Here is a 27,275-nt window from a genome sequence, read left to right on the forward strand (position 1 = left end):
GTTGAATCTTCTTTTATGGAATGCAATGACTGTGACACTAGCATTGTTACATGGGTTTTTTAAAAGGAGATGACAAGCTTTCTTCCCCTACAGTGACAACTCCACAATATAGAGGCACTGTGGCAAAGTTTGAGCCAAGGCCACTGGATTGTTAAGGAACTTGAGTTTACAGCATTACTACCTAGAGGACCCACTAATGCTTAGTTGAGAGTCTCCTGGGGATGGCATCTATGTCTGGTATTGCTGCACTTTTAAAAAGCAGGTTACACACCTGGTGCTAGGCTTAGCCCTTTACAGACATTATCCTAAGTAATCCTCACAGGAGCCCAATGCAGTAAGCACCATGAGGATTCTCATCCTCTCCCAGGTACCCAGTGCCAGGCTGGCATGCACTCAGCATATAAACATTTGTCAAATGATGTTAGAACACTGTGAGTTGCAAACCAGGAGCAGTCAAGGATGGCACGAGAGGAATGCGTTTCACTGATACATTTCTTCCTGAAAGAGTGTGCATCAAGAACAGTTTCAAGCCAGCTGGGGTGGTACATGCCTGTGGTCCCAGCCACTGGGGAGGCTGAGGCAGGAGAATCGTTTGAGCCTAGGGAGCTGAGGCCAGCCTGGGCAACAGAGTAAGTTTCTAAAGTTACAGCTACAAGAAAGAAAGGGGAAAGAGGGGCTAGAGAGGTGGCTTAGTGGTTAAGGTACATGCCCGTAAAGCCTAAGGACCGAGGTTTGATTCTCCAGGTCCCATGTAAGCCAGATGCACATGGTGGCAAATGCATCTGGAGTTCGTTTGCAGTGGCTAGAGGCCCTGATATGCCCATTCTCTCCCTCCCTCCCTCCCTCCCTCTCTCTCTTCCCCCCTCTTTCAAATAAATAAAATCTTTAAAGAAAGAAAGAAAGAAAGAAAGAGAGAAAGAAAGAGAGAAAGAAAGAAAGAAAGAAAGAAAGAAAGAAAGAAAGGGGGAAAGAAACTGAACTGGAGGGGAAGCCCTGAATAGATACTTATTAAGTGATATACAGCTGCTCTGGTGTACCCTGTCACAGGTGGTCTTGGGAAAGAAGAATCCTTAAACTAGGCCAGCCAGGCAGTGTGGTCACCACAAGAACAGGTGATTCCATAGTCAACAACCAAGCTTCCACTTGGGAATAGGGAGGGTCCTTTCATGGGGTCAGTCCTGCCTCTGCAGAGCTGTTACTCCAGGTCCAGGAGATGGAATGGGGGGGGGCAGTTTCTAGTTCTGCTACTAATATCTGGTGTTTCCTTTTCCAGAGATGTGATGAAACAGTTCCTAAAGCCGGGTGTGGTGCACACCTTTAATTCCAGCACTGGGGAGGCAGAGGTAGGAGGATCACCATGAGTTCGAGGCCACCCTGAAACTACAGAGTGAATTCTAGGTCATTCTGAGGGAAGAGTGAGACCCTACCTTGAAAAACCAAAAATAACTAAATAAAAGAAATAGTCCCTAGAATTTCTTCTGGTTCTAACTTCCTCTTTTGTGCCTTCTGCTGGAGACGCCCTGTGCAGGTTTCAGATCCCTGCCTTTCCTATGGCTTCCCTTTAGGATGGCTGGCCTGGGTTCTGGTCTAAAGGAGAGCACAGGGCCTGAAGCCTCTCACTGACTGCAAGAGGAGCAACATTTTTAAGAGACAGGCCATATTTTCAGATGAGGAGAGAACAGGATCACAGGTATCAAAATGAACATCAAGAAATGGAATACCAATGACCCTAGAGTCAGACATGCTCACAGCCACATTGTACAGGCTCAGAGTAATGCCCCATGTTCACCTGCTTGTTTATTTTCAGATCATTTCACATCATAAAACAGATACCAAGACTGCATTTTTTTTTTTTTTTTTTCTTTCTTTTTTTTTTTTTTTTTTTTCTCAAGGTAGGGTCTCGCTCTAGCCTAGGCTGACCTAGAATTCACAATGTAGTCTCAGGGTGGCCTTGAACTCATGGCGGTCCTCCTACCTCTGCCTCCTGAGTGCTGGGCTTAAAGGCGTGCACTCCACGCCTGACATTTTTATCTTGTCATTCCAAGTAGGATTTATGGAGAGATCCATTATGATGATGCACCCACAGGATTCCTAGTGATTCCAGTTGGACACAAAGTTGTACCAGAGGAGAGCTGTTTGGCTTCAGTTTTCAGGATGTGTGGTACCCCTCCTCAGATTAGGGTAATTGTTAGAATTTGTGGAGAGATATGTTGGAAAGCAAATATATGCCAAATGGCCAGTTGAGTCTTTGTCATCATATTCTTTCCCAGAGATGAAAAATAAGAAGGCATGTATGAAGTTCCCAATGATTGTGTTTTTTGGGTAGGGAGTGTCATAAGGGTAATTCCTTCAAGGTTATCAACATGTTTCTGAAGAAACTTGGTGACATGGTTTCACACATTAAAATCAGTTAATAAAATGGGTAGTATTACATCAAGTCATAAGGTTCTTGGTTAGGGACTCTAAGGAAAGAGGTCAACTATAGATGAGGGTAACACTGGATATCCTGTGAACCTCCATAAATCCGACATCAGAGTCAAGCAGGAAACCAACTATCTATCCTGTTGTAGAAGGATCACGGGTAGGTGATCCCAGCACGTCACCAGTGCCCACCCCTCTGAGACATTCAGGGGAGACACGAAGGCATAGAGCTTGGGACACAAGGACAAGGACACATTAATAAATCCCATGCACATGCAAAGGAGCAGAGGAGGAGGGCCGGAAAGGCTTGCCAGCAGAGATTTTTTTTTTTTTTTTTTTTTGCCCATACATCCAAAGTTAATTACAAGTTGACTGGAAAACTGAAGACCCAAACTGGCTTTCATCTAGAAAGATCTGGGATTTGTGATCTAAGAGGTCAAATATTCCAGTGGGGTACTTAACAATTTCCAAGTGATTTGAAATCCTTTTGTCACTCTGAAAGGTTATTTAAAATGAAATAAAACAAAACAAACACAACTTTAAGATAACTAAAGAAGTCTCCTGAGCTGACCTACTTCTTCAGGCTTAAAGGACAGTGTGACTAGCTCCAGCAGTCCCTTACTCCCCACACAGCGTGACACCAATGTTTTATCACCCTTCAGATACATGTATGCCATTATCTCACTTTCCGTTGGTTTTCACTTTCAAAAACGCAGTTGTAAATATATTTGTCTTACTTTCTTCTCATCTCACCTCTGTTTCTTTTCTACCTACCCTTATGTTCTGCTTCTTTAATACCAATTTCAAAATAGGAAAAAAAGATCATCATTTCTCAAATTTCTTTACCATTCCCATACTCAACAGAACCAAAACATATGTAAATAAACAGGAAGGGGAAAAAAAAAAGCTTTCTCACTTTTTCAAATCAGAAGACAAGCTTCACTAAACTTGTGCATATTTTCCTTCAGTGTGATATGTAAGGCCATTCAGGGACTATTTACTGACTCTTATTTTTGTGGTAACTATTAAAACTACGTAGGATTCACTAGAGAAATTCCTGTATGGCTCTTTTCCCTTTGAGTCAGAAATAACTAGAACCTCTACTTCCTCTTCATTCCCCTTGTTTTTAGACTTTAGGAGTGCTCTACATCCTGAATGACTGGAAGCCAGTTAGCCAAGGGCCCCTTGACCTGGGAACCACAGCTAAGGGCTCTGACCTACTGAGCTTTAGGGCGTAGCTACTTAAGGAGGAGAGAGGCAAGTTCTCGCAGAAGCAGGAAGGGTCAAATGAACCAGCTGCTTTTATTTAAAGCGGGAAGTGGGGAGAATGCCTTTCAATGGTAGGAGATCTGCAAGACTGGAGAAACTGGTTTCAGAGAGTAGGGAGACAGTTGAGGAGCTCCTACCTGTGAATACCCTCCACTGGGGTCTCCTTTGTATCCTCTCTGGCTTGCCGTTAGACAGGTTTCTTCCCACAGAGTTCTGGGATGCCAGCAATGGATACACACTCAGCCTCAATAGACCTTATCTTCTGGCCTGCCTTTGAACTATGATGTCCCTAGGCAGAGTGAAGGGAGACTCCCACCTCTGTTTGGAGGGAGTGTCCCAACACTTGAGATGCTACCACTCTGCCCAGCCCCCAAAATCTGAGTCAGATTTAGGTCACTTTCAATTCCCACACGTTTCACATAAGGAGCAAAGGCAGAGGTGAGAAGGTAGCCGCCTTGTTACCTTCTTTTTTCTCTTGAGCTACTTTCATCGCTAGGATCTTTTGCTTCCCACCAACTTGAAGGGAGCTTCATGGTGTCAGTCTCTGGGGCTCCAGCAGCACCACCCCTCTCCCACATCCTCTCCTAGCCACAGTCTGCAGCCACTGCATTCCATGACTGTGGGGCTCAGCAGTGGGCTGGAAAGCCAGGGCAGCTGACAAACCCAGGCCACATACCCTGGGCAGATAAAGCTGCCACATGTGGACCCAACGGGTGCAGTGACGGAGGCTGTGGACAACCACCACCCAAGCCCCCACATTTCCCCTGGATAGTAGATGGACTCCCAGGAAGCCGTGCTTGGAAAGCCTTCACCTTCAAGCAGCTCTCAGAGCAAACCCACCCACTCAACTCTCTTTTTGTTTCTTCCTGCTTCCTCCCTCCTTAATTCACCCCCTCCCTGCAGTTCCCAGCCTCGACTTCTACTGTTTCTGAACCAGTCATGGTTCCCCGGGCCCGGCAAATTCCTCTAGTCAAAAGCAGGAGATTGGGGTAGGATACCAGCTCCCAGCAGTTCTAATTAACACAGACATTAAGAGAATCTAATGCTTGGATTGTGAACCTTAATAACTTCAGAAAGTTCTTGAGATTTAATTAATTTTTGTGACCAGACATGCACACAGACCTGGGAGTTTGTCAGGGTTACGTGTGTGGCTGGATGGAGTCACTGAATGAAGTCGAATCACCAGCAACTCAGCTATGAAGGGCCACGGGCATTTTGTATAGACAATGAGATTGAGACTGGGACTCTGTAAGTGGTGTTGGGGACCAAAGCCCCAATAGATGGGGAAAAAAAAATAAGGTTAAAGGCCAAGTAAGAGGTCATGTGCTCACCTCTAACCACGTGACCATTCTTCCCAGCTCTCATGGTAACAAGAACAGTGTTAGTTAGCATCTCACCTTTTTTCTGAAGCTACATAGCCCACAGCCCTCTTTCTGAGGTCTTTCTCACTGTTTTGCAGGCTGATCTGGGGAAATTGGTTGCTTCCTGCAAGTCTCCCCAATGACATTAAAATTAGCAGAATAAGTAAATACAGTCCTAATTGGGTACAAAAATAGTTCTTCATTAATTAATCAGCCAAGTGCTGGACCAGAGCTGCAATTCCATCCTGTGAACAACCAGTCAAAAAAAAAAAAAAAAAAAAAGGCGAGTTCCAATCCTACAAGAAAATTGTCACTTGGGTAACAGTTCCTAGTGTAGACAGTGTCAAACACATTCCTATTGCCAAGAGTCATAGTAATTCCGAAGCTGAGAGCCATACGTAAATGGGCAGCGCCGTGTGTGTCTCCTCCACTGAGGGGACACCCAGAGCTCCGGGTCTCCCCATCCCTCCCTCTACAGCTCTGCATCCCAAGTCCCTGGAAGTAACTGTCTCCAAACTACAGTTCCACATTCAAGTCAAAAACCTCACCCTGAGGACGCTTTCCGCTGCCTGGGGAAACTGCACCCGAAGCGGCTCTCAGCATACCCGGCGCGCGCGCTCATCCCAGGGCCCGACCCCATCCTCTTCCCGCGCCCCTAGCCCGCCAGCTGGCTGGAAACGCCACTCACCTCGGCAAGGGAAGCAGCAGCAGCACTTAGCTAAGAGCCACCCCAAAGAGGGCCCTCGGGTGTAAGCCCGATCGCCGCCCTTCATGCTGCCGCGCGGCTCCAGCGCTCCCGCATGGCACGGGAGGGCGCCAGCTGGGCTGAGCCCCGACGAAACTTCGGAGCCGGCTCCGCCGCCCAGCGTCCTCTCCCGCACCCAGCCGGGCGGCGCGAGGACGGACTCCCGGGGACCAGGGCCACCTTGGGGAGGAGGGGAGGGGCCGGCGAGAGGGAGGGCCCGGGGGCGGAGTTCCAAGGTCCAGCTGTTTGCTGGGGAGCAGGCCAGTAGTGGCCTTGAGCGTTCTGCGCCGCTGCAGGTGACTGTGGATAATGAACCTGGAAAACTCGGTCAGTTGTCTAGATGCCCTGACGCAAAACAGGTACTTCTTAGGTGCAACGTCTTTCCCTCAAAGGCCACCATGGTCAGATTTGGCTTAAAATATACCGTTAGAAGAGGCTAAGGAGGTGGAAGAGGAGAGAAACCTCAAAACTAAGCAATGGCTCTCCCTGGTCGGTTTGTCCTTTCCTTCTTCTCATCTTCTATTCAAATTACCCAACCAACTCTTTTCTTTTCCTCCTTTAATGATTACAACTAAAAATGGTAACAGTGCCTCGTTTCTTTATCTTGCTTCCGGACCACAATGATGGTGTGCAAAAGCTCTCTGGGCTTGGCATCATACAACCAAAGTTCAAAGCTCACTGTCACCATTCATTAGTGGTATGAGCTCAGGCCATTCACCTCAGTGTTTTGATCTGTGGTTTTCTCATTAGAAAATAAAATATACAGGTGTGCTGGCACATGCTTGTAATCCCTGCGCCAGGGAGGTGGAGGCAGGAAGATCAAGAGTACAAGAAAAGGGCTTGAGGAGAGAGCTAAGTGGTTAAGGCACTTGCCTGAAAAGCTAAAGGACCCAGGTTCGATTCCTCCGGACCCACGTAAGCCACATACAAAAGGTGACACATGTGTCTGGAGTTTGTTTGCAGTAGCTGAAGGTCCTGGTGTGACCATTCTCTCCATCTAGCTCTCTCTCTTCTCTCAAAAGAAAGAAAGAAAGAGAGAGAGAGAAAGAAAGAATGAATGAATTTAAGAGGAGGGCCTGAGGAAATGACTCAGTGAAGGTGCTTGTTGAGCAACTCTTGCAAAGACAGGAGAATTTCTGCAGAACTCCCGAACAGAGTGGTACACAAGGAGAGACTCTGCCTCAAACAAGTGGAAGGTGAGGACTAACTGGAAGATTGTCCTTTCACCTCCACACCATGGCGCACACACACACACACACACACACGCACGCACACACGCACATGCACGCGCACATGCGTGTGTGCACCAAATAAACACAAAGAAGTAAAATTTAAATAAAAGAGTTCAAGATAAGCCTCAGCTACATAGCAAGACTGTGTCTAGAATTTACAAAGGCATCCACAGAAGTATCTGTTACAGAGGTAATATTTAATAGTTGTAGGTGAATAAGTGCCTGCAGAGAAATGCAAATACCACTCCTATGCATCTATCATTCTTTTTCTTACATCCCTATTCTTCTTTTAAAATATATATATTGTTTTTATTTTTATTTATTTATTTGAGAGCAACAGAGAGAGAAGGGGCATGCCAGGGCCTCCAGCCACTGCAAAGGAACTCCAGACACGTGCACCCCCTTGTTTATCTGGCTAACATGGGTCCTGGGGAATTGAGCCTTGAACCGGGGTCTTTAGGTTTGACAGGCAAGCGCTTAGCCACTAAACCATCACTCCAACCCAAAAATATATATTCTATTTATTTGTTTGAGAGAGAGGGAGAAGGAGGCAAACACACACACACACACACACACACACACACACACACACACACAGAGAGAGAGAGAGAGAGAGAGAGAGAGAGAGAGAGAGAGAGAGAGAGATTGAGAGATAGAATGGGGCCTCTAGCCACTGCAAATGAACTCCAGATGCCTGCATCACCTTGTGCATCTAGCTTATGTGGGTACTGGGGAATCAAACCTTGGTCCTTAGGCTTTGCAGGCAAGCAACTTAACCACCAAGCCACATTTACACCACAATCCCTATTCTTTCTTAAGTACTGTTCATGGTTCACGGTCAAGCTTATTTTCTTTTCTTTTCTTTTTTTTTTTTTTTGGTTTTTCAAGGTAGGATCTCACTCTGGTCCAGGCTGACCTGGAATTAACTCTGTCATCTCAGGGTGGCCTTGAACTCATGGCAATCCTCCTACCTCTGCCTCCCGAGTGCTGGGATTAAAGGCGTGCGCCACCACGCCTGGCAAGCTTATTTTCTTTTTAAAAAATATTTTAGTTTTATTTATTTGAGAGAGAGAGAAAGAAGCAGAAAGACATAGAGAGAATGAATGTGCCAAGGCCTCTAGCCACTGTAAACAAATTCCAGATACGTGTGTCACCTTGTGCAGCTGGCTTACATGGGTCCTGGGGAATCGAACCTGGGTCCTTTGGCTTTGCAGGCAAGCACCTTAACCTCTAAGCCATCTCTCCAATCCTCAAACTTATTTTCTATCAGCACCCTGAAACTGACCTGGGCCTTGTCATGCATCACTGAACAAGTCACTCACAGCATGTTGCTCCTCCTTTTTTATGCCCAACATGAAGCAGACACATTCATTAGTGGGAAAGAAAATAAAGGATCATGGGCTTGATAGTATGGCTCAGAAGTAGAAGACTAGCTTATGTGTGAGGCCCTGGGTTCAATTCCTAGCACCATGGTGGGGGAAGGAGGTGTTACATTTTTCTCTGGAAGAAAGGTAGGCAAGGTACAAGGCTTTTAGGCACTGCCACGATCTGGGTCTTCCTTTCCCAATGTGAACCCTGCTCAGATTTGGGCCTTGCTTATCTGTGTGTCACAGCACCTGCCACATGGTCAGCATTTGAGAACAGCATGACTTAATGAGTAACAGCAGCTAACACTGAGCATTTACATATGCTGAGTGGTTTCTCAATATTCTCCATATATAAGCCCATTTACCCTGATGTGTGTATGTGTGTGTGTGGGGAGACCTTCAAAGCCCTTTTTAAAAATTTTTTGGTTGTTTATTTTTATTTATTTATTTGAGAGCGACAGACAGAGAGAGAAAGAGGGAGAGAGAGAGAGAGAGAGAGAGAGAGAAAATGGGCATGCCAGGGCCTCCAGCCACTGCAAACGAACTCCAGACACATGCGCCCCCTTGTGCATCTGGCTAATGTGGGTTCTGGGGAATTGAGCCTCGAACCGGGGTCCTTAGGCTTCACAGGCAAGCACTTAACCACTAAGCTCTAGCTCTCCCCCAGACCTCTCACCCGTCGTCGAGCATCTAGTCTGCATCTAGATCTGTTCATGTTTGCAAGGTAACCTAGGAGGGCATTGAAGGGCAATGGTGTTTGGCACAGGTGCTAATAGGAATCACCAGAGAGCTTTTAACAACTATAGGTATTAGTATTTTTGTAGTCTCCTTGGGAAGTTCCAGGGTGGAACAGATGCTGAGAACCACTAGTGGCTGAGTCTCTCCCCTGGCCATTCAGTCGCTGACTTTGAATATATCTAGGTATCAGTAGATTTGAAGGTCCCCCAGTGGGCTGGAGAGAAGGCTTAGCGGTTAAGGCGTTTGCCTGCAAAGCCAAAGGACCTCGGTTTGATTCCCCAGGACCCATGAAAGCCAGATGCACAAGATGGTGCCCATATCTGGAGTTTGTTTACAGTGGCTAGAGGCCCTGGCACCCATTCTCTCTCTTTCTCCCATTCTGCCTCTTTCCCTGTCTCAAATAAATAAACAAAAATATTTAAAAGCCCCTACTGTTTGTTATGCACTACACCACCGAAGAGCTACAGGTATGCTAAGATGAGATAACTATGCTCCACGCCCAGGGCTTCTCATTTAGCCGGGGTGAGTTTTGAGCACTTTCTTTGCTGCCAGAACCTAGGTGGTGCTGGTGTTGGTACAGTGAACACAGTAAGGACCACTGGTGTTGTAAGTTTTTTCCCCACCTATTTCCAGCTCTGCCCTCTCATTTTTGTACTACCATCCTAAGTTTTCTTTGAGGAAACAAGCTTTCTGTCATAAGGTCAAGAATTGGTTTCATTGGGCTAGCCAATGGCTCAGCAGTTAAGGTGCTTGCCTGCAAAGCCAAAGGACCCAGGTTTGAGTCCCCAGTACCCATGTAAAGCCAGATGCACACACTTGCAGTGGCTAGAGGCCCTGGAGCACCCATTCTCTCTTTCTCTGACTCTCTCTCAAATTAGTAAATAAATTAAAAAAAATTTTTTTAAATAAAAATAAAAAAGAATTGGTTTTGTTTACTCATGTGGACCTGATACCCAGAACAGAGCCTGACACATTCCCAGACCATGTTTTTGGTTGCGGCTAACACCTTTCTCCTGCCCATTCCTCACTCCCAAGATTAGCTCAAGCAAGACCTAGGCTTTCTTGTCAGTCACAGGGATTGGATGAGACTTAGCACCTAACCCAGGTTCATACAATGAGCATAAGCCTTGAGAACTACTGAGGAAGCAACAATCTTTTTCCATACGATTTTGAAGTGGATGGAATGTTAGCCTATAGCATCATAGACAGCCTTACTGTAACCACATGGGAAAAGCTGTGTGGGAATAAAACCACAAGAGAGGGGGGAGGAGAGAGGAGGAACAGATGGAGGGAGGGCTGAGAGAATAGGAGAGAAGGGGGGTGAGAAAGATAGTTACAGAAAGAGAGAGGGAGAGAGAGAGAGAGAGGGCGTGAGAGAGCGAGCATGAGCACCAGAGTGAATATTTTAATGTTCTGAAAACCTTTGTTCAAAGTTCAGGCTAAAACCTGGTGAACCACTGCAGCATCATTAGCTGTTCCCACAGATGGACAAGTCTCACATTCGGCATTTGTCACAGTGCTGCTTGTTCCACAAGTAATTTGCTGTTTGAACATTTAATACCTTCCTCAGTCTGCACTCCTAGTATCAAGACAGATTTCCCCCACTGGTGTCCTTAGGGCTTCCTGCCAGTTTCCTAGACAGATCATAGTGCATGGTGTGAGAATCTATATAGGAAGTATAAATTGGATCAGACATGTTCTCTGAGCCGAGACAAAGAACAGGGTGAGTTCTAGAAGCAGCTGGTTCAATTTTCTTGGCACACACAAGAATTTGGCACAGACTGAAGCTTGGACATAAGGAAAAGAGGAACTTTGACAATAGTCATCAGTGAAATTATCACTGACCATCTTTTGTGTGGTACACCTAGCTGGGCAGTCTGCTTTGTGGAAGAAGGGCATGTGAACCCATCTGCTCAACATCATCAGCTGGTCAGTGGTGGGGCCATAACCAGACCAGGCTGTCTACCTCAAGATTCTTAGCTACTGAAGCACCTCATCCCATCCTACCTTGTGGCCCACTTTACATCATGGCAAAGCATCTTCATTGTACAGATGGCGTTCTGGTGCACATACCAATAAGGCCAGCCTGACAGTTGAAAAAGCACTTCTACTGAATACTGTCACTCGTGAAGCCCCCAGGAACTCTCTGAGCCACCCTTTGCATCAATAGCCCAAGAAGACTGAGTGACTTTCCACTCCAAATAAATGCCTTCTTACTTCACATCCTGTCCGCTTTTGGACTCGTCTGACTACTTGAGAAGCAGACCCTCCCCTGTTGCCACAAAAATTTTAAAAAAATATTATTTATTTATTTGCAAGCAGACAGAGGCAGAGAGAAGAGGGAACAGAGAGGAGAGAGAGGAGAGGAGAAAGGGAGAGAGAGGAGAGGAGAGAGAGAGAGAGAGAGAATGAGCACACCAGGGCCTTCAGCCACAGTGAACTCCAGATATCTGTATCACTTTGTGCATCTGGCTTTACATGATGACTCTAGAATCAAACCCAGGTCATTAAGCAAGCACCTTAACTGCTGAGCCGTCTCTCTAGCCCCACACAAAGATTTCTGACTACCCTTTTAATTTAAAGACAGGATGACTGTATCATGTTAGATTAGACCCTCTGAAATAGCTAAACTTCAAGCTGGACATGATGGTGCATGCCTGTAACCCAAGCCCTTAGGAAGGGAAGCTGAGGCTTGGCAACGTAGTAATTTGAGGACAATCTGGGCTACATGGGACCCTTTACAAAAAACAAACAAACAAACAAACAAAAAAAACAACCAAAGACAGAGACCCACAAAAAACTTCAACCATTTTTAACTATAAAAATAGAAAATTTAAGCAGTCCAATCTAATAAATCATACCTCAAAATAAAGATTTTTTTCTTATTACTTTAAAATTTTTATTTATTTCTTTGAGAGCGACAGACACAGAGAGAAAGACAGATAGAGGGGGAGAGAGAGAATGGGCGCGCCAGGGCTTCCGGCCTCTGCAAACGAACTCCAGACGCGTGCGCCCCCTTGTGCATCTGGCTAACGTGGGACCTGGGGAATCGAGCCTTGAACCGGGGTCCTTAGGCTTCACAGGCAAGCGCTTAACCGCTAAGCCATCTCTCCAGCCCAAAAATAAAGATATTTATTCTATGCACTGAACATAGGACATTGTTTTCTCTTTTTTTTTTTTGAGGTAGGGACTCACTCTAACACAGGCTGACCTGGAATTCACTATAAAGTCTCAGGGTGGCCTCGAACTCACTGTGATCCTCCTACCTCTGTCTCCCGAGTATAGGGACAGTACAGGGACTAAAGGCATGAGCCACCACACCCAGCTTGAACAAAGAAAATTTAGACTAATTATTTGCCTACCTGCCTAGAAGGAGAAAACATAGGCATTATTAGAAGTCCTAGAGGTAATTCAGGAAGACACTGATAAAAGGTAATTAGAAGGCTAGAGAGATTACTCAGTGGTTAAATGCTTGCTTGCAAAGCCGAATGGCCCAGGTTCAATTCCCCGGTATCTACATAAAGTCATACAAACAAAGTGGTGCATACATCTGGAATTTTCTTGTAGCACTGGAGGCCCTGGCACATCTATGCTCTATTTCTTTCTCTCTCTCTCTCTCTCTTTTATCTTGCTCTGCTTGCAATTAAATAAAAATTTTCTAAAAAGTTAATTAGGGCTGGAGAGATGGCTTAGCAGTTAAGGCACTTGCCTGCGAAGCCAAAGGACCTACATTAGCCAGATGCACAAAGGGGGCACACGTGTCTGGAGTTCATTTGCAGTGGCTGGAGGTCCTGGTGCACCCATTCTCTGTCTCTCTTCTTTCTATCTCTCTCTTTACTTGCAAATAAATAAAATAAATTAAAAAAGGTAATTAGGATACTATTTTAGAACATACACAAATGACTACTAGGAGTACCCAGAAATCTGAGCAGCCTGTAGAGTCCAAGTGTGGAAGATGTTTATCTTGGAGCCCTGTGTCCCCAGTGAGTGAGTGAGGGTAAGGCTGGACAGAGTTCCCACACCAAGCACACCAAGGGGATAATAAATCCACACACCAAATGGTTGCTTCAAACAAGTTAGGACTTCTGAATTTAACATGATTTGTTCTGCTCTACGCATTCAATAAAATAATTTAGGGAGAAACTGCTGAGTTCTAATACCTTAGGCAAGTAGGAGCCAACATTTTATATGGAAAACAGAAAAAGACTTAGAGTACAGGGAGATTGAGAATAGTGGGTTAGGGAACAGCAAGGGAAGGATTTCAGTGACAAGAAAGAGGAACGTTCTAATATTGGAAATACATTGAAATCCAACAGGCTTTTCTGGAGGTATGACCTCTCAGTCCCTGGGGGTGTTCAAGTCATGCTTGGCTTACCTCCTCTGAGGAACACTGGGGATGAGGTCACTTGTACCTGGGGAGGGGTGAACCCCAACACCTTTTAGGTATGCAAGTGGTAGAATTTAATAGCCCAACAAATCCAATTTTCCTGAGCTAAATTAAATCTAATCAAGGATTACTTTTAGCTTTTATTCACTTACCAAGAGAGAAAGTTTTAATTGTAACTATTTTTTTTTTTTTTTTTGAGAATGAGAGAAAGAGGCAGGTGGAGACAGAGAGAGAAGGGGTATACTAGGGCCTGTAGCCACTGCAAATGAACTCCGGATGCATGCACCATCATAATCATCTGGCTTACATGGGCCTGGGGAATTGAACCTGAGTCCTTTGGCTTTGCAAGCAAGGACCTTAACAGTTAAACCATATCTCCAGCCCCAGAACTTTTTCTTCTGAAAAAGGAAGAGCTTGTTTTAGAATTTCCACTCACACCAACTTGATCTATTTTTTAAACTGTCCCAATTTATTTATTTATTTGACAGAGAAAGAGGGAGGGAGGGAAGGAGAGAGAGCGAGAGAGAGAGAGAGAGAGAGAGAGAGAGAGAGAGAGAGAGAAAGAGAGAAAATGGGAGTTCCAGGGCCTTTAGCCACTGCAAACAAACTCCAAACGTGTGCACCCCCTTGTGCATCTGGCTAAGGTGGATCCTGGGGAATCCAACCTGGGTTCTTTGGCTTTGTAGGCAAGCGCCTTAAACCGCTAAGCCATCCCGCCAGCCCTCTTGATCTTTTTTTTTTTTTTTTTTTGAGGTAGGGTCTCACTCTAGCTCAGGCTGACCTGGAATTCATCTGTACTCTCAGGGTGGCCTTAAACTCACAGCGATCCTCCTACCTCTGCCTCCTGAATGCTGGGATTAAAGGCATGCACCACCACGCCCGGTACTCTCTTGAACTATTTATTTTTTGTTCATTTTTATTTATTTATTTGAAAGTGACAGAGAGAGAGGGAGAGAAAGACAGATAGAGAGGGAATGGGCATGTCAGGGCTTCCAGCCACTGCAAACGAACTCCAGACGCATGCGCCCCCTTGTGCATCTGGCTAATGTGGTTTCTGGGGAAACAAGCCTCGAACCAGGGTCCTTAGGCTTCACAGGCAAGCACTTAACCGCTAAGCCATCTCTCCAGCCCTCTCTTGATCTACTTTTAAACACACTTTTCTTCAAGAAATATCAGCACTCAAACTGATTATAGTCTTGGTTATTCAAAATCGTTATTTCTGTTTCAGGTAGTCAACAGTATTATGGTTTTGTTTGAGAGGTCTCATGTGGTACAGGCTGTCCTCAAACTCACTATGTAGCCAAGGCTGGCCTTGAACTACTGATTCTCCTACCTCGTCCACCCAAGGACTGGTGTTATAGGCATGAGCCACATGCCCAGACAGGATTTATAACCAGTTGCTTCATACCTGAAAGGAAATGTTTTGGGACTATTCTACGTCTATTTTTTATGGTGTTAGGCATTGTAGGGTAAATCAAAACTCTGAAGATTAGTTCTTTCTTATGGTGAAAAATGTGTGTGTGTGTGTGTGTGTGTGTGTGTGCTGGGCTGGGACTTTGAAGGATTGTCCTGGTATACATGGGGCCCTTTAACAGCCTGGATTTGATGGAAAAGGGACAGGCATGGCAGGAAAGGGAGCCGGAACTTTTTGGTGTGTTGGCTTCTGGCATCGGAAAGTGCTGGGAGTTCTCACCCTGCAAAAAGTCTGTGGACAGGCTGGACCAGCTCCAGGCTTGGCTGGCCCGCGTCAAAGCTGCACCCCGCTCAGCCTGCTGTCTGGGGGGCGGGGGGCTGCTGCATGGGATTGTTCTGCCCCAGTATCTTTTTAGTGGGCCAAGTACCTGCAGGATAAGATCTGTATCTCATCTGGTGTTTAGGGCCAGAGATGAAAGGGAGAGGGAGAAACTAGGGTGTGTGGTGTTTGTAACGAGGTCAATGTCAGATAGAGAAAAAAACACTAAGCACTTGTCCTTAGGAGGGTGCAGCAGTACAGAGTGGTGCTGTGAGGTGCGGGAATGGACAGCCTGGATATAAACCCAGGCCCACTCGTTGAATACTATGTGACTGGAACAAGTCACTTTGGCTCTGTAGGATTGGTTCTTACCCGTAGAATGAGCAAATTAGAATTTATTGGCTTTAAATTATGAACTCAAAAACCTGGCCTACAGTAAGGCTCACTAAAGAAAGGCATTTTTATAAGCAGTCACAGACGTACGTAATGAGGATTGCAGTCTTGCTCAGGTATTCAGGCCACTGGTGACATTTGCCTCTGTAGCACACAACCTGGGCAAGCTTCCCTGAGGCCAGCTAAGTGACGAGTGGCCATGGTCACCATGATGACCTGCTCTTCTGGCTCCAGGGCTCTCTGTGGATGCCCAGGGCTTGGTTTCCTTGCACTTCTCCAGACCCCAGCCCAAGCCAGGGAAGAAAGCTCACAGGGAAGAAGAGGAACACAGGATATTCTATGGCAGGGAAGAGAAGAACTGAGATCGGGGTTCGGAGCCCGGGTACAAGGACCCAGAACCATTTAAAAAACAAAAAACAGGCTGGGCGTGGTGCCACATGCCTTTAATCCCAACACTTGTGAAGCAGAAGTAGGAGGATCGCGTGAGTTCGAGGCCACCCTGAGACTCCATAGTGAATTCCAGGTCAACTTGAGCTAGAGTGAGACCCTATCTTGAAAAAAAACCAAACCAACTAACCAACCAACCAACCAAAAATAAAAAATAAAAAACTATCCTATTTTAAATCTATAGCTCTGGGGCATTAAGTACATTCATTTTAAAAGTGTGCATCCCAAGGAGGGAGGAAGACATTCAATTTGTTCTGCAACTAATGCCACTAATCATCTCCAGAATTATTTCAACTTGCAAATGAAAGTTCTATACCAACTAAGGAATTAACTCCCTAGTGCCCTCTCCCCTGAGTTCCTGACAATCATCACCAATTCTACCTATGTAAAGTTCACTATTCAAAGTCTCATGTAAGTGAAATAATATAGTATTTGTCTTTTTCTTGGGACTGGGTCATTTCAATTAACATGATATCCTCAAGGTTTCTCTATGATACAGCTTGGTGTCCATTTTTGTTTTCTTTTCTTTTCTTTTTTTTTTTTTGAGGCAGGGTTTCACTCTAGCCCAGGCTGACCTGGAATTCACTACGTAGTCTCAGAGTGGCCTCGAACTCATGGCTATCCTCCTACCTCTGCCTCCCGAGGGCTGGGATTAAAGGTGTTTAAAGGATTAAACCATGCCTGGCTGAAAAATTTTAATTAATTAATTTGAGTGAGAGAGAGAGAATAGGTGCACCAGGGCCTTTAGCCACTGCAAACAAACTCCAGATGCATGTGCTACCTTGTGCATCTGGCTTACATGGGACCTAGAGAATCCAACCTGGATCCTTAGGCTTTGCAGGCAAAACCATAACTGCTAAGCCAGCTCTCCAGCCCCCTTTTCTTTGCTTTTTGCATGTATGCATTCATCTGTCCATGGACACTTGGCTTGTTTCCACCTTGGGGCTGTTATAGGTAATGTGAACACAAACAGGTGTGTAGATAGGTTTGTGTCCCTGTTTTCAACTCTTTTAGCTATATTCTCAGAAGTGGGGTTTCTAGATCATATGACAATCCTATTTTTTGAGGATCTCCACTGTATTTTCCACTTAACATTCCCATTAGCCATGCACAAGTGTTCCAAGCTCTCCACAGCCTTACAGACACTTGTCATGTTGTGTGTGTTTGTATTAAATAATAGCCATCCTAAGGGGTGTGAAGTAGGTATCTCCTTGAGGCTTTGGCTTGCATTTCATTAGTGATTAGATATTTTCATGTACGTACTGGCCGCCTGTGTAACTTCTTTGAAGAAATGCCTATTCAAGTCCTTGGCCCATTTTTTTAATTCAATTGCATTTGTTGGTCATTGTTGTTGAGTTCTTTATATAACCCAGATTTTGATGCTTAAGCCCTCCAATGCATCTTATGTATCTCCTAAGCTGTAGTGGTTTGATTCAGGTGTCCCCCATAAATTTAGGTGTTCTGAATGCTAGGTTCCCAGCTGATGGAGATCTGGGAATCAACACCTCCTGGAGGCGGTGTATTGTTGGGGGTGGGCTTATGGGTGTTATAGCCAGTTTCTTCTTGCCAGTGTTTGGCACACTCTCCTGCTGCTATTGATCACCTTCTGTTCATGCCATCATTTTCCCTGCCATCATGGAGCTTCCCTCTCGAGCCTGTAAGTAAAAATAAACCTCTCTTTTCCCATAAGCTGCCCTTGGTTGGGTGATTTCTGCCAGCAATGAGAACCTGACTACAGCATAAGCATGTACTCTGGGGTTGCTGGACCCACAAGGCAGCATTTCTCAACTCTCAAATCATCAGGTTCATCAAGAAACTTAAAAGTATTGAGGTCCACCAGGCCTGCATTAGTTGGTCTGGGGTTTTTCAAACTCTCTAAGTAGAGCTAAGGATATGTCAGAGGTAGAAAGACTCTACAAAGTCTTTGTTCTTTGGGAAGTGTCCCCACTACCGCTTGCTGCTGACAAAGTGAGATGGGATCATCAAAAGAAAATACTAGAAGGCCCAACCCCAGGGAGAGCCCTGAGATATCACGGTGAGAGGAAAGGAACAGGTAAGGCAGGCCCCACCCCTGGGTAAAGCTACCTTTACACAGGCTCTGGGAAATCACCAACTCCGTCATGAGTCATGTCACACATGTATCACAGTAGCTCTCTGCTGTCCTAATGGCCGCCCAAGAGAGGAGGGGCCCAGGGCTGCCTGGAAATCTAGTGGGTAGAATGTGCACAGGGCACGGGCTGCGCAATCTGCTTCTGCCCAGCCACAGACCCTCCCCATGACTTAGGGGAGGTGCTTTGCCTTCCTTTGCTCCAGAGTCTCTCCGGGAGATGAGACACTGGCTAGGGCAATGGATTTCAACTCAGGCTGTGCCTTAAATCCACTAAGAAAATGTTGGTGTTTATTCCCTGCTCTGAGCATTCTGCCTGCAGTTGTTCAACGTGATCCTAGGGGTTTGTCCTTCTGGAAAGCTTGTAGATTATTTTAATGTGCAGATGGGATGCAGGCTCTGTTCTAGCTCTTGGGGTACTTCTCTTGGCACTCACATTTTGCAGTCCCTGTACTCAATTCTGGCCCAAATACTCACATCACAATAAGTACCTCACAGATGCCCCCTGCCTCACACAGCTGTTGCTGACCTGCGCTTTCTGGAAGGTTAGGAGGGCCAGTTCCTTTTAGGAACTGATGAAATCAATTCTGATCTCCATGACGCCACTCAAGGGGATCTTACCTGTGCCACCTGCCCCTTGAAATGCCGCATTCTGTATAACTTCTAAGTTAAGAGTACCCACTGGAGACAAGTCACGGCTGGGCAAAGAGAAGGCCAGGTTGCCAGCAGGCAGCCGCCTGGGATGCAAACAGGAACAGCTGACTGGGTCTGTGCTACTTTGAAGTAGGTCTTCCGAAGGGCACAGGGATGCTCCATGGCCCCTGACCAGGAGTAGGACACCTTTATATTCTTTTAAAATATACATTTAAATATTTTATTTATTTATTTGAGAGAGAGGAAGAAGGAGGTGGGGGGGGGAGAGAATGGGTGTGCCAGGGCCCCTAGACACTGCAAACACTCCAGATGATTGTGTCACCTTGTGCATCTGGCTTATGTGAGTACTGGGGAATTGAATCTGGGTCCTTAGACTTAGCAGGCAAGTGCTTTAACTGCTAAGCCATCTCTCCACCCCCACACCTTTTTTTTTCTTTTTTTGAGACAAGGTCTCATCCTATATCTCAAGCTGGCCTTGTATTCATGGCAGTCCTCTTGCCTCAGTCTTTCAAGTGCTGGGAATGTAGGTGAGAGCCAACACTCCTAGCTGAACATCTCCACATTCTGAGCCCAGTTGGTGAGAAGATAGAGAGGGTTCATGGGTTTCCTCTACAGTTCTGCAGGCCCGGTCTAACCAGCCTATGTTTGGAGAGCAAGGAATCAATCTGCAGATAAACAGAACCAGCAAAGTGGGTGGCAGGCACTCTGGCTAGTGCAGTGAGCTCGAAAATTCTGGGACTGCCTGCCTTTCTTCGTTAAAAAAATTATTTATTTGCAAGAAGGGAGGGAGGAGAGGGAAGAGGAGGGAGAGAGAGGAAAAAGAAAGAGAATGGATAAATGAATGCAGATGGGCACACCAGGGCCTCTTGCTGCTGCACACAAACTCCAGATGCATGCTCTACTTTGTGCATTTGGGTTTTCATGGGTCCTGAGAATCGAGCCTGGGCCAGCAGGTGTTGCAAGCCAGCACTTTAACTATTGAACCATCTCCCGAACTCCTTCCTCTCTTCTTTCTTTTTTTAAAATTTATTTATTTGAGAAAGAGTGAGAGAGAGAGAATACATGAGCCAAGGTCTCCAGCCACTTCAGATGAACTCCAGACACATGCACGACCTTGTGCATGTGGCTTTACCTGGGTCATGGGGAACTGAACCTGGATCCATAGGCTTCACAGGCAAGCACCTTAACCACTGCGCAATCTCTCCAGCCTGTGCCTCTCTTTTCTATCCTGGGCCTTAGCTCCTGTTTGTGGTGACGTGCCCAGCAGTCTGTCCCATGAGACACCTCTCTGTAGAGTTCTTCCCTGAACACCCCCACCTCTCCCTGTTGGGGCACACTGGCTGATGTTGCTCATTCTCCACCTTAGGCTTGCTCCTCCCTGCTTGCACATGTGGTGGGCCCAGTTAAGAGGGGCTGCACAAGTCACCCAGCCAGGGGCCAGGGAGGGGAACGTCTTATCTAGCAGTCTGAGTGATGAAGCTGAGTCTCTTCCCTGGTGAATCACTCCATACCTGGGATCCAGGGACAGTTAGCTTCTCCCTCTGTGGCCCAGGCTGTCCCAGAGTCACTCGGTAGATCAGGCTGGCCTTGAACCCATGGTGATCTGCCTGCCACAGCCAGTACTGGGATTACAAGTGTGAGCAGCCATACTTGGCTCCCAGCCTTTCTCTCCTAGGCTTTGTGTCTGCAGATGGAGTCTCTCATTAGGTTTGTGGGAATCTGTAGGTACTCTGGCAGGTAATGTGTGACAAACGATGCAATAATTTATGACAATAAAGTATACTGAGGGAATTTTAGGCATTTTTAAATCTCTTGTCTCATTTTGCCCTCACAATAGTCTAGCCCAATTTTCTCTGGGTAACTCCAAACACAGCCAGATTCATAAGGTTCCTCTGTACCTCCTGGCACTAGCAGTCTCCCCATTAAGTACTTCAAAAGACTGGGAAGATGCGTCTGGAATTACAGATTGCTCCACAAATTCTAGACAGTCTGTCAGTGACCCTCAGACGAAGGGAGGAGAAGAACAGATGATGGCTGGGCTGTGGGTGTGGGCTGCAGGTGAGCAGAGAGAATCAGGGAGGGGATTTACTTTCTGTTTTTCTCCTTTTGGAGGAAAAAAAAAAAACAAAAAACAAAAACAATAACAGGATCGCTGGATGCAGAGCCTGGCCAGCAGAGACACTGCGGCCTGCCACTGCCATCTAGTGTTCAGAGGCAGGAAGTCATGTTTGAGAGAGCCCAGACGGAATTCCAGAGCTGGCGTGTTTCCAGACACTTAACATTTGTAACTAGTCGAGAAGACTAGCAGTGACCACCACCCCCCCGTGCTTCTGAAACAACGAGGTCCCCCCCTTGAAGCCTTTCCCATAAATATCTAGCACAGTTCTGCACAGAAGATGATCTCATGGTGTTGATCTGACCAGCTCCAAACTAAGACGCGGTTCTCTGTCATTCTCTGGGCCTCAGTTTCCTCGGTTCACAGTGTATGGATTCAAGGCGTTTGGCCTTGGAAGTCTGTGTCTTCACACCTGATATGTACCAGCCACCCAGAGGGCAGGGCTGGTTCAACACCAGTTGCTGTGGTCACTTGTTGACTGAATATGATGTGCCTGCCTGCCTCCAGAGCCAGAGCTGCTACAGGCCACCTTCGAGAACCATTGCTCTGGCCAGTTTAGTCTCCCTGGTGTGATGAAAAGTGAATCAACTTTTTAAATGGTGGGAACATGGAACAAACATAAGACAAAAGTCAAGGTATACATAACGAATGTACAAAAGGAAATAAGTGAATGGTAAGCCTCAAACCCTGGCAAACCAAGTCCTACTCTGTGGCTGTTGTGGTTGTCCAACCCTCCTGTCAGGAGGAGCACTGGATGGGGCTCACAGCTGCCAGGGAGGGGGAGCGGTGAAGATGAAAGGAAGGAGTCCAGTCATAGGTGGCCATAGATAAAAAAAGAACTGGATGTAGTGTGACGCTGGGAAAGCTGGGGGAGGGCTTAACAATCACCTGTTCAGTCTTTAAAATGAGAGGGATTCAGAAGGTGAAGTCGCTTTTCTTTTCTTTTCTTTCTTTCTTTCTTTCTTTCTTTCTTTCTTTCTTTCTTTCTTTCTTTCTTTCTTTCTTTCTTTCTTTTTGGCTTTTTCAAGGTAGGGTCTCACTGTAGCCCAGGCTGATCTGGAATTCACTATGGAGCCTCAGGTGGCCTCGAACTCATGGAGATCCTCCTACCTCTGCCTCCTGAGTGCTGGGATTAAAGGCGTGAGCCACCACACCCAGCTCAATTAAAAAAAAAACATATTTTATTATTTATTTGAGAGAGAGAGAGAGAGAGAGAGAGAGAGAGACAGACAGACAGACAGAATGGGCACACCAGGGCCTCCAACCCTGTAAATGAACTCCAGGTGCATGTGTCCCTTGTACATCTGGCTTACTTGGGTTCTGGGGAATCGAACCCAGGTTCTATGGCTTTGTAGGCAAGCAGCTTAACCACTAAGCCATCTCTCCAGCCTGTGAAGTGACGTTACTGAAGCCTCACAGCTACCATTATCCCTTTCTCTCCAAGCTCCCGACCCACCCTCTCCACTCCCAGGTCCAGAGAAATCTGGCACGTTTGAAGAAGGCTCCCAAAGCAGATTAGTGCCAGCTGATGAATGGCACTGCCCGTCTCTCTGCCCTCCCTACCTTTCACCAAGGGGAAGAAGCAGTCCATCTCCACGCTGCTGCGCGAATGCGAGATGCAGAGGGCGCTGCTGGGGACCAGGCCTTCCTGAGGGGGGCTCCGCTCTGTGGTGCGGACGAGACACCAGCCAGGCCTCTCGCTGGGCCTCTCCAGCAGCTCCACGGTCTGTCCCACCTGGATGCTCAGCTCGCTGCTGTGGCCTGCGCTGAAGTCCTGGAGGACCACGGTGAGCTCGCATCCACCTGAGAGCTTTGGTAGTGGCGGGACAGAATGTGAGGGTGAGAGGGGAGGAGGAAGCAAAGGAAAAGGATGGCATTGGGGGTGGGGAGAGAAGGCAGAAGATGGGAAAAGGAGTTGGGAATATGATGGGAAAGAAGAAGAAGAAGAAAAAAAGTGATTAACAGAGTGCCATTGAGTCACTCAGACAGCCACTCTGGAGCCTGCCCAGGGCCAGTGTTTTCCTTCTTATTACTTCTTGAGCTTCCTTAAACTCATTCTGCCACTCCTTTGCCAAGCTTCCAGCCAGTGGTGCTTTCAAATCCTTCCCCGTATGCCCGTCGCTCCTTCCAAGGGCTCTTATTTCATGCTTCCTGATCGGGCACTGGTTGCTGATCCACGCTCATTGCCTTCTAGCCGATGTTTGGGGATGTAGGTGAGAAATGCTCCTGCAGCACCCCCCAGCCCACCCCTCACTGGACTCTTCCCCTCTGCTCTCACACGTCCTATGTCCCTTTGTGGCCCACCTTCTCCCATACCCATTAGCCTAAAAAAGGCTATGGGAGGGCTGGAGGGATGGCTTAGTGCTTAAGTGCTTGCCTATGAAGCCTAAGGACCCCGGTTCGAGGCTCGATTCCCCAGGCCCCAAGTTAGCCAGGTGCACAAGGGGGCGCATGCGTCTGGAGTTTGTTTGCAGAGGCTGGAGGCCCTGGCACGCCCATTCTCCCTCCCTTTCTCTCTCTATCTGCCTCTTTCTCTCTCTGTCTGTCACTCTCGAATAAATAAATAAATAAATAAATAAATAATTTTTTAAAAAAGGCTATGGGACCTAATTCCCGCCCCCCCCCCCCAACGAAAGAGAAAGAAAAACACCAAAGAGGGCTTCTACTCAAAGGCATTGGCCTGGCCACTGAGGGCCAGGGAGCAAGAAGGGACAAGGAGGGGCCAGTCTTATTTAGGAACACTCTTGTCTCCAGTGGACCTCTCATCTCAAAGTGCCAGCATTTCCCTGCTACAGGACCCCTAGGGCAGGAGGAATAGAACAGAGGGAAGAACTGGGAGGAGGTGGTGGGGGTGGGAAGGGGAAGGAACAGGCCTGTGAGCGAGCGAGCGTGCAGCTGGGGACTGCCTTCACCTTGGGGTTCCATCCTCTTTCCTTCCCTTGCTCACTGCTGGCCATAGAGCATGTTGTCCCAAGGACATTTCCCTGTCGTGACTGCAAGGCACACCAGCTGGAGGGTTTTCTAGTCACCTTGCTGGCCTGAGCCCGGATCTCAATTATGAATCCCCACATGCCTTAAACCATGTGGTATTGCGCAAATTACTTATTTGGGAGTATGCCTGTGGTTGGAGGTGGTGAGAGACAGTGGTCTACCCTGCTCTCTGGGTTGCGATGCTTTGTAATAGGGATTTGATCAATGTACGTCATGTGTGAAAAAATCTAGCACTGAAAACGGAGTTGCACACTAATAGTCTATTTCAGTTTGTTTTCAGTCCCTGGTGACAACCCACTCCGTTGGTTCCATCTCCCACCAAGGGGCTCTTTGTAGAACACTGGCCTAGATGTCCGTGAATGTTCCCTGTATGCCAGAGACTGTCTATGGCTGCACTTCTGTGCCTCACTGGACCAGCTCCTGAGTGCTATTGCCCAGTGCTCCTGTGGGCTGCACAACTGAGTCCAGGAAGGCTTGTATGTAGTCCTTTTCCAGACTGTTGAGGCAGAGCACAGGGGTCCAAGGCTAAGGCTGCAAACATCCCTTCAAGATAGAAGGCCTTCCATCCTCTAGGGAGCGACAGTGTGTTTGTGTCTATAGTCAAAGGCCCAGGTCTGGGGATGTAGTTCAGTGGGAGCTTCTGGGAAGCAATGGGCTCCATCCCTGGTATGGCAAAACCAACCAACCAACCAACCAGCCAGTTCCTAAACCAAGATTCAGTGCCAAAAAGAAACACCACTAGATGGCGGTGTTGCCTCCTATAAACTGCCCAGTTCACAAAAACCAGGATAAAGTAAGAGGATAAATGGGCAATTTGTTCAGAGTTCACACTGAAACTGTAGATCCAAACAAGAGAACCATTATGGTTCAAACACAGGATAAATGTTCCAGTTCATCTCATCTCAGTGGCTTGATCAGAAAGATTTACCAGGGGTGGAGAGATGGTTCAGCCATTAAAGGTGTTTTCTTTCAAAGCCTGATGGCCTGGGTTCGAGTGCCCAGTACCCATGTAAAGCCAGATGCACAGAGTGCATGCATATATATATATATATATGTATATGCTATTATCTATTTCATCCTATAACATGAAGGGAATTACAAAGTGTCGCCACTAAGGGAGCAGAGTAGGGCAGATGGATGAGCCAGGTTAGGCAGGGCTGCCGCCTCATCTTTTCTCCAGAGCAACAGGGAGGTGTTAGGGGACCCAGGGGGGTTCAGGATCATGCTTGAGAAGCACTGCTTAGGAACCCAAGTCCAAGGGCAGAAGGGTCAAAAGATCTTGGCGCACTTGCAGTCCTTATATATGGCTCCCGCATGCTTCTAGGTTCTAAGTCTTCTCCTTGCATGTGATGAGTCATACCTAATCAAAGTTAATTGTGTAGAGCATGTTTCCCATTAACTAATAAACACAACTTCCCTCACACTACAAAGTCATCATTTCCAGACACAGTTTTGTCTTTATTTCTGACTAACCTGGACCTTCTCACAGGCCCACGGAGCCACGGGTGATTGTTTTCCCCTTCTTTTTTCTGTGTCACTAGGACAGGAATGCCTCTCTAGTCCAGTGTCTTTCCTTGATGCCTCACTTCCTGATCCTCGTGGAGGTATATTTGGACAGCTTTCATTCTCTCCAGAAGCTAAACCTCGGGCCTTAGGAATCTGAGTTGGTTTTAGAAACTGTTGCAAGTGAATGACATCTGCTTTTTTTTTTCAAGGTAGGGTCTCGCTGTAACTCAGGCTGCCTGCCCTATACACCCTGTACCTTCTGTTAATGCCTGGACTTCACTGTCAGAGGACAACATCACTTAATTTTCATGCTTAACATGAAATGCTTCAGTGCACAGTACTGAAACAGGTTTCCTCCAATCACACAAACAAAATGAAACACTGCACTGGGTTGACATGCAACTATGTTTATATAGCTTTAAGCATGAAGATATTCATAACATTAATTTTCTGAGTGAGGAAAGTTTTACAACAGTAAAATTTTAACCCTCTTAAAACTAAGATGTGGGGCTGGAGAGATGGATGGCTTAGTAGTTAAGGCACTTGCCAGTGCCAAACCTAAGAACCCAGGTTTGATTACTCAGTACCTATGTAAGCCAGATGCACAAAGTGGTACATACATCTGGAGTTTGTTTGCAGTGGCTGGAGGCACTAGTGTGCCCATTATCTCTCTACTTACCTCTTTCTCTCTTTCTTAAATAAATAAACAAAATATTTTTAAAACTAAAATATAAAAATCTAACAAGAGGGGAATGTTTAAGTCATTGTGCTATATCCACTAAGTAAATGATTGATTATGAAGCCATTAGACATTTATAAAGCTTTGGTATAGCCTCAAAACTGCTTATTTCATATAAAGACAAAAAGCAAGAACAAAAAGGATGGTACGTACAACTGCATATATAACCATGTGAAGAACACCATTAACACAATATTCTTCATAGGAAACAGGAAGGTAACCCATCAAAATATTAACCTTGGCTTTACTGGGACACAGAAACTGTGTGATTTCTCCTCTGCTTTTTTTTTTAGTTCCAGTATTACCCAGTGTTTCTCGCATGAAAGCAACGATAATATAAACAATAACAACCTTGAAAACAAATCAACAAATGAATGGTGGGTACAATTACCCCAAGGGGGCATAATACTTTGGGAAGGCAAACAGGAGTAAAGGGTGAAAAGTTCCTAGTTTCTCTCCAGGACTGATAGAGCAGCTTTGGGAAATCCCCACAGGGCTCATGATGTCTCAGTGCGGTGGCTTCAAAATCCCTCCCCTATTACACCCATGAGCAATATTGCAATACTGGGAAACTTGGACGAGCTCTCTCGAAATTAAGCCCCTTTACAATTTAGTGCTGTGCTTTATCTTGAATTGATAGAATTTTTGACGCCAATGTGAAGGAACTGAAGAATATTGCTGTGTAGCTCTGGGATTTCTTCGATTTTCATGGTTGCCCATGGAGCCGCCAGGTCCAATTAAGAGTCTGTAATACCCTTTCTCCTTGTTCGCTAGAGCTGGGGCGGGCGGCTCCTGCTGGCTGCAGATGGAGTTGTTTGGCTTCATTGTTCCTCAAGGTGCTTCAAGGAGCTCCGTGGTCTTTTAGGTCTCATGAATTGCACAGTAATTAGGTGTGGAGGATACAGGGAGAATAAAAGGCCTTGGTGCTGGCAAATGGCCACTTACATGGGACACTGGGTAGATCCTATCCCTTTTCCATATCTGAATCCTCCCTCGTCTTGAGCAAGGATTTAACAAGGAACCTCAGGACCCCTTCCAGTTTTAGCATTCCATGAGAGGAGGAGTTTCTA

General features: G+C 46.4%; 1 protein-coding gene across 20 annotated transcripts in view; it reads right to left on the reverse strand.

The window, feature by feature from the left end:
- Positions 1–27,275, reverse strand: part of Kalrn (kalirin RhoGEF kinase) — a 724,529-nt gene that overhangs the window by 158,057 nt on the left and 539,197 nt on the right. For 13 of the 20 annotated variants that reach the window (XM_045147196.1, XM_045147195.1, XM_045147193.1 and 10 more), the window contains exon 34: positions 22,533–22,779. In XM_045147196.1, coding sequence (XP_045003131.1) covers positions 22,533–22,779 — 247 coding nt within the window. Of the gene's footprint in view, positions 1–5,739; positions 5,899–22,532; positions 22,780–27,275 lie in introns of those variants that run through there. The other 7 variants (XM_045147209.1, XM_045147207.1, XM_045147206.1 and 4 more) reach the window with 3 other exon arrangements.

Source organism: Jaculus jaculus, chromosome 4 (genome assembly GCF_020740685.1).
Source record: "Jaculus jaculus isolate mJacJac1 chromosome 4, mJacJac1.mat.Y.cur, whole genome shotgun sequence".
NCBI lineage: Eukaryota > Metazoa > Chordata > Mammalia > Rodentia > Dipodidae > Jaculus > Jaculus jaculus.